At 49.3% G+C, this 11,931-nt stretch overlaps 1 protein-coding gene across 1 annotated transcript; it reads left to right on the top strand.

Annotated features, from left to right (window-relative positions):
- The first annotated feature begins 196 nt into the window (after window positions 1-196).
- On the top strand, window positions 197-9,579 carry TNFRSF21 (tumor necrosis factor receptor superfamily, member 21). The gene is made up of 5 exons (XM_010020289.1): window positions 197-248; window positions 1,103-1,368; window positions 5,605-5,658; window positions 7,958-8,177; window positions 9,072-9,579. Exons 1-5 carry the CDS (start codon window positions 197-199, stop codon window positions 9,299-9,301), a joined length of 822 nt encoding a protein of 273 aa, XP_010018591.1. The 3' UTR covers window positions 9,302-9,579.
- The last annotated feature ends 2,352 nt before the right edge of the window (window positions 9,580-11,931 follow it).

Here is an 11,931-nt window from a genome sequence, read left to right as displayed (position 1 = left end):
TATATATATATATAGATATATTTGGCTGTATCAGAGCTGTGACCTGAAGGTGCAATTGGAAGGTTTGGTTTAAACTGCATTAGAAATTGTTAAATTTTAGGCCATTGGGAAAGACCCTGGCTCTGATATTCTTCATAAGCAGCTGTTTTTGTTGGCACAACTGTTGTGCCTGAGGAGGGAAATTGTCCCTGTAGCGATGGAAGTGTGCTGGCTCATGAAGAAACCCGAGGTGTGGTTCTCTGGAAAAAGTGAGTTTCTCTTTGCAGCTCACCTACACCCAGCCCTTCATGTGGTTGCTGGAAACAAAGTGTTGCTCAGTTTGATAAAACAGGGTTAATTAGCTATTATGGAGGAGCTATGGCTTTATTTGAAAGTTTAACTCCTGACCTCTTCGTAAACTCAAGGATAAGTGTGTTGTTTGCATTGCCCCTGAAGCTATGGGGAGGAAACTTCACTGTCTTGAACTGTCATGTCTGAAGGGCTTTTCTGGTGGAAACCCTGCTTTTGCTCTTCAGATCCCTTACCAGATCTTCCATTCACCCAACGCTCCTGTCCCGTAACTGAGTCATCCCACCAGTCTGCACTGGAAACAGCTCTAAATGTGATTATGGCTGCTGTAGGTGCTCTGTTATGGAAATACTCATTTGTGTAGAGGTGCTTTGATGACTCACCTGTTAATCCAGCTCCTATTCAAAGCGATGGTGCAATGCAGGTGTATGGGCAAGCACATTGCTGTGTCCCCTGTTCCTGAAGCTATGTGGTGGCTGAGTACAAGAGGTTTTCCTGTGCAAAAAAGAGCAGGAAATTAATGTGGTTGATTTTAGAGTGTGTTGGTCTTGATTAGAGTGACCTGTAGGTCTGTCGCCCTTTACTGGCATAGCAGGTGTTGAGGACGTTGCAGGTGCTTGTCTGCAGGCTCCTTGCAGCCTGGACTCATGAAATGTCTTTAAAAAAAAAACCCAACTAAAATCTCCAAAGACCAACCAAAGAAAAGCAAAGCATGGCTGTTTGGGGATGGGGAGGAGCTTTGCTAACGCTTAGATCTGCAATGCCAGGAGGCTTCAGACCCCTGTGCCTCACCTGTAGCTCTTCTGCCCCACAGGCATCGACATACTGAAGCTGGTGGCAGCCCAGGTAGGGAGCCAGTGGAAGGACATCTACCAGTTCCTGTGCAACGCCAGCGAGCGTGAGGTGGCGGCTTTCTCCAATGGCTACGCAGCTGACCACGAGCGCGCCTATGCTGCCTTGCAGCACTGGACCATCCGCGGCCCGGAGGCCAGCCTGGCCCAGCTCATCAGTGCCCTCCGCCAGCACCGGCGCAACGATGTGGTGGAGAAGATCCGAGGCCTGATGGAGGACACCACACCGGTAACGATGGGCTGGGTTTTGCGTGCTCTTGTCTGATGCAGTGCATGTCTTGTCTGGCCATGGTGAGCATGCATGGACCCAGCTGCAGCATCAAGCTTAGCTTATAGCTGAATAGCTGGACACCATCTCCCCCTGGAGCTCCTTAGGGGTTATAATTAAGCTTGACATTACTTTTGAGCTTTGCCAAAGTTTGCTCAAAACCTTGTCAAAGTTTGGACAAACTCTCGAGTCCCACGTGTTGTGGTTTGCATGTATCTTTGAAGGTCACCAGGACGACCTGGTACTTGAGCCCTCATATAGGGGATGATCAGCCTTAGGTGTTGGCCACTGCCGTGTCTGGAAGGTCCTGGACCGGCTGCTCTGCTAAAGCAGCACGTGGGATATAAAAGCTTGGAAGCACCCCAGGGTGTAGATTCAGCATGGCAGCACATTGTGTTTCTGCAAGGATTTACTTGCTGTAACCTGTTTGCCTCCTCTCCCAGAACTGGCTCCCACACTGTGGATGCGGGCGGTGACAGAATGGCCCTGGGAGGGATACAGAAAGCTGTGGGAAGCAGCTTGTGCAAAGGAGGCTGAATCCCTGGAGCCTCATGCCAGTGGCTGAGCTGCATCACAGCATCCAGATCGTGAGCGGACGGGGCAGCCGACTGCTCAATGCCGGGAGCAGGCAGGGAGATTGATTTTTGGGTTTTTTCTAATCTGCTGGTTGGAAAGCCTTTAATTAGCACTAATTCCGGTCTGACTCAGTGATTTGTCTGTCCAAATGCAGACAAATCAAGGCAGTTTCTCTGTGTACCAAACTGGTTTGATCCGAGTGAACAGGTTGACCTGTTGGTGGCACTTTGTGCTGTGGAGGGAGCGAGGGCTCTCATAAGCAATGCAAACACATGCGTGCTCCCTATGGCTAAGGGCATGATGCCCTTGGGGCAACTCTAGCCAGCAGTGAGCATCTAATGTGTGTCAGCGTGTCCTAGATGAGCTCAGGAGGGGTGCACAGGTGGCTGTGCTGTCTGTGATGCCTTTGGCCCTGCCTGGCATCCCTGGGAGCAAAAGGGGGTTTTCCCATCAGTCCCCATGCTCCTGTGTCCATAAGAAAGCAATGATACCCCCAATTCATAAGTAAAAATTGTGTTAAAATGATGCAGCTCTTGGACAGCAAATATGTAAACCGAGCCAGCCTCTCTTCACCATCTCATCTGCTATCACATTCTTGCCCAAATCATTTGTCTGGCATCTGACTTAAGCCTGCAAAACCTGTGGAGGCAAAGCTGCTCTCTTCTGTCATGTCCCATTCCCTCAAGCAGCCCTTTGGGCTCCGTAATCCAAATATTTACAACCCCTGATAGGAATAAGGGAATTAATGGGAATCTCCGGAGCATTACGGTACGTTGCAGGAACATTTTCCCTCAAGTGGGGGAACAGCTCCACTGAAGACTCGCCAGCTTTTTTAGCTGTAGGAGATTATGCTGGTTTTGCATCGTGCTGAATGAATTTTAGGTTAAGACGAGATTAGCCTTCTGAATCGCTTTGCTAGGGTTTGTGTTCTGCAGCAAGCACAGCAGCTGCGGGAAGGGTTTTAGGGGTGCGTTTAATTTGGAGGGCTTCTGTTTAAGGTTTGCTCTGGCCATGAATACTTCTCAGCATTGAGGTTTGCAAAATCTCTCCCCTTGCAGCCAAGCTTGCAGGGCCAGCAGCATGCGAGCCTGAGCACTGTTCATTGAGCACAGGCACACCCCAGATTAGTGCTGACAACAACAAAAATGGGGAATAGAAGAGGAAAAGGGAGAGGGTTTTCACTGCTATCCCAGGAAATTGCCATTCTCCATTTTGAGGTTAAAATCGGAAGAATTCAGTGTAGCACAGGCTCTGGGCTATGGGGTTTTTTTGGGGGTGCATAACAGCATTGTGCAGATACCAAGTGGTGTCTGTGCTTGCCGGGGCTGGCCTCCAGTGTTGTTGGCACGACTGGCTGCATTGGCTACTGTAAGTGTCCTACCGTGGGCAATGCTTTAAGAGCTTTTTATTTATGGCTCTGCTGGCCTCGGCTGAAATATTTCAGGGAATGGACGGAGGGGAAGCAAACAGCCTTGCTCAGGGCATTCAGCAGCGCAGCCTCAGCAAAGCTTATAAAAAAGAATAATAAATTAATAAGGGAGATGTTGAAAATGGAGAGGGGGAGGCTGCAGCCCTGAGCCCAGCGAGATTTACATCCGTAGCTAATTGCGTGCTGCAGATAATCCCATGAATCAGCAAATATGTCAGGGCTGGGTCTGGTGTGAGGTTAAGCCACAGGGGTTTTGGGGGTGCCAGAGGAGAAGAGGATGTGAAAGCAGCCCCGTGTCTAGGCACGCGGCTGTGTCAGTGCCTTTTGGCTCCTTCTCTTCCTCTTTTGCAGGTCAAAACCCTGCAGGTCAAGAGCCTGGAGCAGCGTTCCCTAAATTCAGCCCCCAACAGCTCCTGCCCATTCCCTTCATTTCCTCTTTTGGCAAAGCTGAACTGGACTGGACCCAGTAATCAGCAGTTCATTTTGTGCTGTGTTAACCTCATGTGTCAGCAGTGGAGCAAGGGTTTTGCTGGAGTGGGCATCACTGTTTTACTCCAGGGTTGCGCTAAACCATGAGTTGATTTTCGGCAAACCGAGGCTGGGTTTGAATCAGACTGGAGACTGTACAATAAACAGAAAATTAATGATTTATAAAGTAATGTAAACATAAATAATAGAAACACAGAAATATGAACTTTACAGTTTGAGGTTTCCCTGCTGTGGTAGTCACATCTTCTTGGAATTGTGTTCTCTGTATTTGTGTATAACGGGCTTGGGAGCGTAAGATGAAGCTAGTACATGGTGGGGTCATAACAAGATGCACTTGGTAGTGACTTAGCCTGTAATGTTGTTTTGAAACTCTTCATCATGGCTTCATCATCTCTTCATCACGGTTTGAGTTGAAAAAGTGGGCGGGCAAATCCACAGCAAGGAGAAGGCTCTAAAAGCTCTCATTGAGACGCCATCTCCTGCTTGGAGAAGCACTTGGCCCACACATGGCTGGGGCTGATGGGGAAGAGCTGCTTCCTCTGTGTACAGCTTGGCATCTGAACCCTCCCCAGACCCAGCATTGCCCATCCTGGGTTGTGTGAGGCTTGACATGAGTAGCTCTTCTCCAGCGCTGCTCTTCTGAAACATGGCTGCTGAGGTGAAGGACACAAAGAGGACATTTGGGCTTTTCCAGCCCAGGGTGCTGAGCACCCCTGAGCCTTTTCCATCCCGGTGAAGGGCTTGCCTCCTGCCCTGCAGCACCTTCCCACTGTCGCTGCATCTCTCTGCCACCTCGATGAGACCTTGTGGCCTGGCCAATGGTGTTTCACCTTCCAAGGTCTGATCTGCCCTGAAGGTGGACTCCCAAACACCACAAGCCCCATGAAGCTGCTCATCCAAGCAGATCATCCCTTTGACTGTTGGGACTATAGCGAGAACAGCATTGCAGGGCTGCCATCCAGCCCACCCTGCTTCATGTGCTGGGGCTCCTCCTCCCGCATCCTTTATGGAGGCATAACAGATCTGGGAATAGGGCTGGTGTCAGCCGGGTGTCATCTTTTGGCAGGGAATCTGGGAAACAGCTGCTTCAGTGCTAAATTTGTCCCCCCACATCCCAGGAGGGTGCTCAGCCACCCTCTGCAGCAGCAAACCTGCCACCAGCTTTTATTATGCCTGGTTGCTGCAGGAAGCATTGCCCAAGGGAGGGGTTTTTTAATGCCTATGACTGCTCCTTCCTAACATTAGCACAGCAGCTGCAGTTACTGTTGACCGAGTTGATCTTTTATTGCCATACACTAAAATGAAGCCAGAAAATAGGACTAGCCAGTTCAAACAGAGCTGTTGGGACCAGCTGTGAAAAGAAAACAAAGCCAAGCCTATGTCTTCTTCTGCCTCCATCCCCTTCTGCTCCTTTTTTGACCTTCAGACACCCTGAGCTGCTTGGAGCATCCTCCTAGATGCATTGGGATCCAAGAAGATGTCAGTGCTTGAGCATCCTAAAGCTACATGACAGCGTTTAGGATGTTGGGGTTTTTTTGGCGTTGCAAACCTCTTGCTGCAGTGCTCAGAAAAACCCAAAATTAAATTGGCAGGGTGCCCTGGCTGGTTGCAGGATGCTGCTGATGCGTCAAAGCCACCACGGTGCCTTCGGTTTTCATGCTGGACCATACATCTAACAGTCTCCTATGTGTCTGTCTCTGCAGGTGCAAATGCAGCCTCAGTGGCAAGCACAGGAACCCTGCAATGATGATGGAAAGGTGAGCAATTTGGTGATTCTGGAAAGGCAAAGGGGCTGTGGAGGGTGGTTTTGATTGCTTTTCCTGTTTTTTCTTATTTTTTTTCCCCTGGCCAAAGCTGGGTTTCACTCAAGCACCACTGTTCTTAAAAATAGGAATGGCCAAGGTGGTGGCTTCAAGCAAATGAGTCACGGGCTATGAATAGTGTATTTTCACACCTATTCCACAGGCTTCACCTCGCAGCAACCTTTTGCTTTCCCTGGCTTCTCAAAACCCTCATTCCCACTTGCTTTCTTCCTGTGGTTTAAATATTAACATGCATCCAAGCATCCTGTTTGCTTTGCCTCAAGCTTGCTACCGTTCAGCTATTTGGAAAGCTTTGGGCTCCCAGGACGCCTACAGTCAAATAACCTCGGGTGATTTTTTTTCTCCTAGTGTGCGTTAGCAGCTGTTTAATTAAACTCCATATGACTCACTTCTGGGAAGGGCTTTTCCCCTCTGCTGGGAAGGCAGAGCTGGGGCAGATGGCTGCTCCCTGCCCTCCTTGTAATTGCTTCTCGGCCGTCAGGCCCCTTTTTGGAAATGAGGTGGGTTTGTGGCTGGATCTTAAATAGATGAGTTTGCACGAGGAGAAACTCACTCCTAAAGCCTGTCTGTTATTTTTAAAGGGGAAATCAGAGCATGTTGCAGTTTGGAAAGTGGCCAGCCACTCTTCTGCTGCTTCCATTGCTTTTCCCCCATTAATGGCAATGGGCTGATTCTCATTGGTGAGCCCTATTGGAAAGGGAGTTTCAGAGGAGAAGGCAGATTCTTTTAATTAAAAATTAAAGCTGACTTTTATTTTTAATATGCATATTGCGTAATATGCTGAGCTAGAACAAATCGTCCCCTGTTTGTTTTCAATGGGGGGAGGAAAAAAAACCTTTTATTCTACCAGAAACAAGCTTCAATGTTAATTTAATGTGAACTAATGGGCGTCTCAGCAGACATGTGATTTGTGGGTGGCGAATTCCTCGACATGGACAAGGAATGTGCCGGCACATCCGTGCCGACGCGGAGGTGCCTCAACAGCTCCCTTTCCCACAGCCTTTAATCCGAATTTTGCATTTTAATCCCTGGATAGTAAGCAAAGCATGTTAGCAGGAATAGCCTGGTCTTCCCTCTCTAGAAGGAGAAAACAGGTTGGGAGAGTGGGTTGCACGTGGACAGGGCTTGCAAATCTGTGCTCTGGCAAGTCAAGCAGGGGTGCAGGCTTTGGGAAGAAGTTAAATATTAGATGGTTATAGCAACCTGCCTGGGGGGACGTGGTGACATGCAGAGGTGTCCAAGATGCCAGCCAGGGATGTGGGACGCTGCCCCAAGCCTCTCATCACTGCAGCGAATGGGAACCAGAAAAGCTCTGCTTGAGATTTACACCCCGAGGGGATGCAGAGAGACATAGGAGGGTAGATAATGTTGGCTGCTGCCGTGCAGGTGGGAAGGAAATGCAAGAAGGAAGATGAAGAGCACAGTCAAATTAGGAAGTGGGTTCAAACCAGCACCCATGCGTGCAGCATGTCCCAGCAGCACTTGCTTCTGTGGAGCCAAACGCTTGCCTGTGGCTTGTATCAGGGTATCATAAAGCAAAGGTACTTGGGTGACATTGGGGTCAGAGCCAGCCCTTGGTTGTCCTTCTGGCCCTGAATTTGGAGTCTGGTGAGGTGGATTTGTCTCTTACACTTTAATGGGGTGCTCATGGGAGCAAGGGTGAGACGGGGCAAACAAATCATTAACTCTCAGCATGACCAGTGTAGCTGGTCACGGGAGCGTGGTGCAGTGGAGATCCCTGAGGGGTCTTGCAGCTTTCACCCTGTAGCCTTGGCAGTGGTTGGTGGCATGGAGCCAGGCTATGCCTTGCTTTTAGCAAACAGTAGCTGTGGAGCAGGATTTCTGGGGGGAGCTTACCTGCTTGGGCATCATCACCTGATGCCCCAAGAGCTGAGAGTGAGAAGGAAAGCCAAGTTAAAATGCTCTGCTGTTGTGGTTCCATGTGCCACCCTAGTGCTGCAGTTGCTCCTACCAAGAGCATGGCTTGTGTTGCCCTTCCTGCCTGCCAAGCACTGACATGCCAAATGCCAGCACTCATGTCCCCCTGGGTCAGCTCCAGTGCCTGTCTGGGTCAGCATGAGCCCTGGCAGGAGGAGGAGGCCACCAGATTGTGGGGACCTTTTGCCAAGGATGGGTTGGGGTGTGTTGAAAGCCAGGATGCAGAGATTTTGAGTGCAAGCCCATTGCATAGCATCTCCCGAGTTCATTTTCCATCTCTTTCTTCCTCCTAAAGCTGGAAGCTGACAGACTGGCGCTGCCGGTGAGCCCCAATCCGGTGAGCCCTGCACCTAGTCCCAGCCCCAAGCCCCCCGAGGCGGCTGTCCTCACCGTGGAGCCCTCTCCTTCAGAGAAAAAATGCTTCTTCGTCGATGAAGCAGAGCCTCTCCTGCGGTGCGACTCGACCTCCAGCGGCTCCTCCGCGCTCAGCCGGACAGGCTCTTTTATTACCAAAGGTACCAAAATCAACCCAGGGGGAAGTGGGAGGACTGAAAGATGCTGTGGTATGTCCCTTGTGTTCAGCACATGTGGTAGAGCTGCCCAGCATGGTATCCTTGAAGTAAATAACTGGGGAAACTGGCTTTCCAGGATACATTTATCACATCCTCGTTCCAGACCAGAATAACCTGTTAGCAAAGACTATACAGATTTGGGAGGGGGAAAACACCTTTAAAGGCTTTTAAGTCTTTGTGCTGCAAGAGAAGTTGTAGCATCCCTGAATATCTGGGGGGGTTTGTCCTGACTTTTGGCTGTCACATTGGCCTCTGTGTTATTGCATGAGATGAAACCAGGAAAATGTCATTTCAGAATTGATTTCAAGTTTGAATTATTATTTTTTGCCCTTGGTCCTGCTGCTGCAGTGTGTGATTTGAGATGTAAATCACCATTAGGCACCCCCCCTTCTTTTTGAGGGAGTTTAATTTGCTGCATTTAACCTGCTGTGTTTAATCTTCTTTAACTTCTGGTGAAGGTGAAACTGAGTTCGGTCAGTCTACTGAATTTACATGTGGGTGCAGAAATGAAGCTGATCTGACAAAAACAACTTAAAAGAGCAGAATTCAGCTTTTTTGGCTCCCCTTCTGCCTTCACTTTTCCGTATTGATCATTCAGCATTTATAAGTGCTGTGTTCGCTCTAGTGGGATCCTGGATTAGGTGCAGCACTGGCTTCTCCATCTTCTCCCCTCCCTATCACTCCTCACCCTCCACTTTTTCCCTCTGTTCTCTTTGTGGCGTGCCCCTCTTCAGAGGTGGCAACAGGAGATGGACCAAGGTGTCCAAGGAGAGCAAGCCCTGGTAAGCAGATATTTCTTGAAGGGTTTCTTGACCACCCTCTCTTTTCCTCCTACAGAAAAGAAGGACACTGTCCTGCGCCAGGTGCGCTTGGACCCTTGCGACCTGCAGCCCATCTTCGACGACATGCTGCACATCCTCAACCCTGAGGAGCTCCACGTGATAGAGGAGATCCCGCAGGCTGAAGACAAGCTGGACAGGCTATTTGAGATTGCCGGAGTCAAGAGCCAGGAAGCCAGCCAGACCCTCCTGGACTCTGTCTATAGCCACCTTCCCGACTTACTGTAGACTTCCTGGGTCACCATGCACTCTCCGAATATCTGCTAGAGCTAGCTTGGCACTCGTTAAGACGACCGACAATACACAGGCAGGTTTTGTTGTAGAATATATGGCCAGTATTTTCATTGAGGTGTCCTTGGTTTTTGGAGGGGGGGCAGTTTGCCAGCATTGCACCCCTCCACTGTAACTCTATCGCTCAGCCCAAGTCTTTGCACCCTCTGCCCCCTTCCTGAGCCTCTCTTCTCCCTGTTTCATTCCAATCAGATCAGTCAATGCACTTTAAAAAAGTAATAATATTGCAGTTAACAAACTAAAAGACCATGAATCTGGTGTAATTTAACACATCGAATCGGGGATTGCTCTATAACCCGCTTCTTCTGTCAAAGCTGTTGCTCGGAGTGACTGTCTCCCACCACCTCCCTCTGCCTCGGAGCGGTAAATGGCAAACACACACACAAAAAACCCCAGTCGTGGCTGGTTACTGTCTCTTAACACAGCTAAGCTTCCCACCCGAGCTGACTTTTTTAATGTACTATTGTATAGCTCGTATCCATTGCTGAGATTTTACTAGCACGGTTATTTATTGTATGGTTTTCACCCGGACAATGCATTGCGCTCCTATAAGCTAAAGCAGAAGCGCTTTAACCGCAAAGAAAAGGGTCAGCCCCACCAATCTTCGAGGCGATGAGAAGGTCCTTTGCCTTCAGTCGAATGTAAGGAGTTGTCTTGCCTTGCTGCTTGCGGGGATGGAGGGGCCCGGAAGGGAGCCGGTGCTGGACGTGGGGAGGCGAAGGCGGCCGCCGGTGGTCCTGCTCTCCTCGTGGTGTAAGACTTAAACCAAGCTATGCTTTTACACTCGTGTCTCTTGTTTTTTATACAGACGTGGCCGATATAGGTTCTCTGAAGACCTTACCTGGTCTTAATAGTCTCTTCAAATCACACTTCACTTTTTATTAAAAGAAAAGAGATTGGGGGGTGGGAGGGGGGGGAAAGCTGCATTGTAAGAAATCTGTGATTATATTTGCAACTCTTATGCTCCCGTAACAAACAGTCTGTACTACCCTCAGTCTGAAGAAATCGTGGTATGAGGGTGGTGTGTGCCGCCCCACGGGAAGGGGTGGGAGTGGGGGAAGAGGGGAATGAATTGAAAAATTGCCTTCCAGTGTACTAATTTATTAATAAATACTAGGTGTTTGTTACTTGACACGATTCTGCGTTAACCTCCTTAACACCTGCCTCTGCTTAGGGACACATGGCTTGGAGCAGGCACTGCTCAGGGTGTCCATGGGGGGGGTGAGGAAGGAGATTTTGGGGTTTGAAGGTGGTGACGGGGTTGTCTCCTGTAGTTTTGAGGCCAAATGTGGTTGCTTTCTGTTGACAACACTGCCTTGAGTCCTCGTGGTCTACACTGGAAATGCTTCCCCATGGGGCAGTTCCCTGCACTGAGCTGGGGTGGGGGACACGTGTTATTCCTCACAGTGGTGAGCAGATCAGATGGTTGATGGGGTTTCCAGGGTTGGTTTTTGCAAGCTCTCAAAGGCTTTGCAGGCATTTGGAGGGGCTGAAGTATTAATTTTCCAGGATGCAGCTGCTGTGCTGAGTCACTCCTAAGCGGAGGTCTTGCAATCACAGCGTTTCTGTTGCCCTGTTATATTACCAGTGTCCTTAACATCTCCACTTCCAAATAACTCATCCCTTGTTATTCTGTCTACGAATGGAAATGTTAATGGGACAAATGCTTCTGGTTTATAATACTGTCATTTTGTATACTTAGCTGCAGAGTGTTTTCTGTTAACTCGGGTAGTGTGTTTTCCTTCTGGCTGGTGTTGAAAATTGCTGTTATAGGACTATATGTAGGTACAAGACTAAAACTTTTCAATGTGTGGACATATCAAATACAGTGCAGAACAGCAAGAGGCTTTACTGGGAGCGCTGGTGTGGGTTTTTCCCTTGCTGGCAATGAAGCATTGAGCTCTTAGTGGCTGCAACGTGCCTCCAAAGCATCGTGAAGAAATCGTGAGCGTGGCTCATGTTCCTGGCATACACCATGTTGCTAAAAGCAGCATTGAGGTGCAACCCAGCACCACCCTGTTGGCAAGTGGATTTTTTTCATCCCCATATTGGGAGTGGTGGTGGTTGCTGTTGATGTGCCCAGGCAAGAGTTGATAAGGGGAAGGAAGGTGTGTGATCATGGGTTCAACCAATAGCTTAAGGCAAGCGCAAACCGCTGGCTTTAAATTATCCTTAGCAGGCTCATGGAGTGAGTCCAGCTGGGAAACCAGGCATTTGTCCTTTAATGATGGTCCAGGTTCTTCCAGGTAAACCCATGGGTTGCAAGCACCAGAGCCATTGTGCCACCCTCCCTGGGCACCACCGCCTTCATCCTGCAGCTCCGCTTCCCGTCCTGGCAGCTGCTTGCACTTTCTGGTGGGCTTTAAAGGTAAAGTGAAACAAAACAGTCTGGAGAAGAGGATTTAGCAGCCAGCTGAAGAAATCATAGAATCACAGAATGGTTTGTGTTGGAAGGGACCTTCAAAGGACATCTAGTCCAACTTCCCTGCAATGACCAGGGGCATCTTCAACTGGATCAGGTTGCCCTTCAGAACCACATCCAGCCTGGCCTTGAGTGTCTCCAGGAA

This window comes from Nestor notabilis, unplaced genomic scaffold (genome assembly GCF_000696875.1).
Source record: "Nestor notabilis isolate BGI_N333 unplaced genomic scaffold, ASM69687v1 scaffold708, whole genome shotgun sequence".
Lineage (NCBI taxonomy): Eukaryota > Metazoa > Chordata > Aves > Psittaciformes > Psittacidae > Nestor > Nestor notabilis.
Note: the sequence above shows the minus strand (reverse complement) of the source record. Positions and strands in the feature narration are given on the sequence as shown.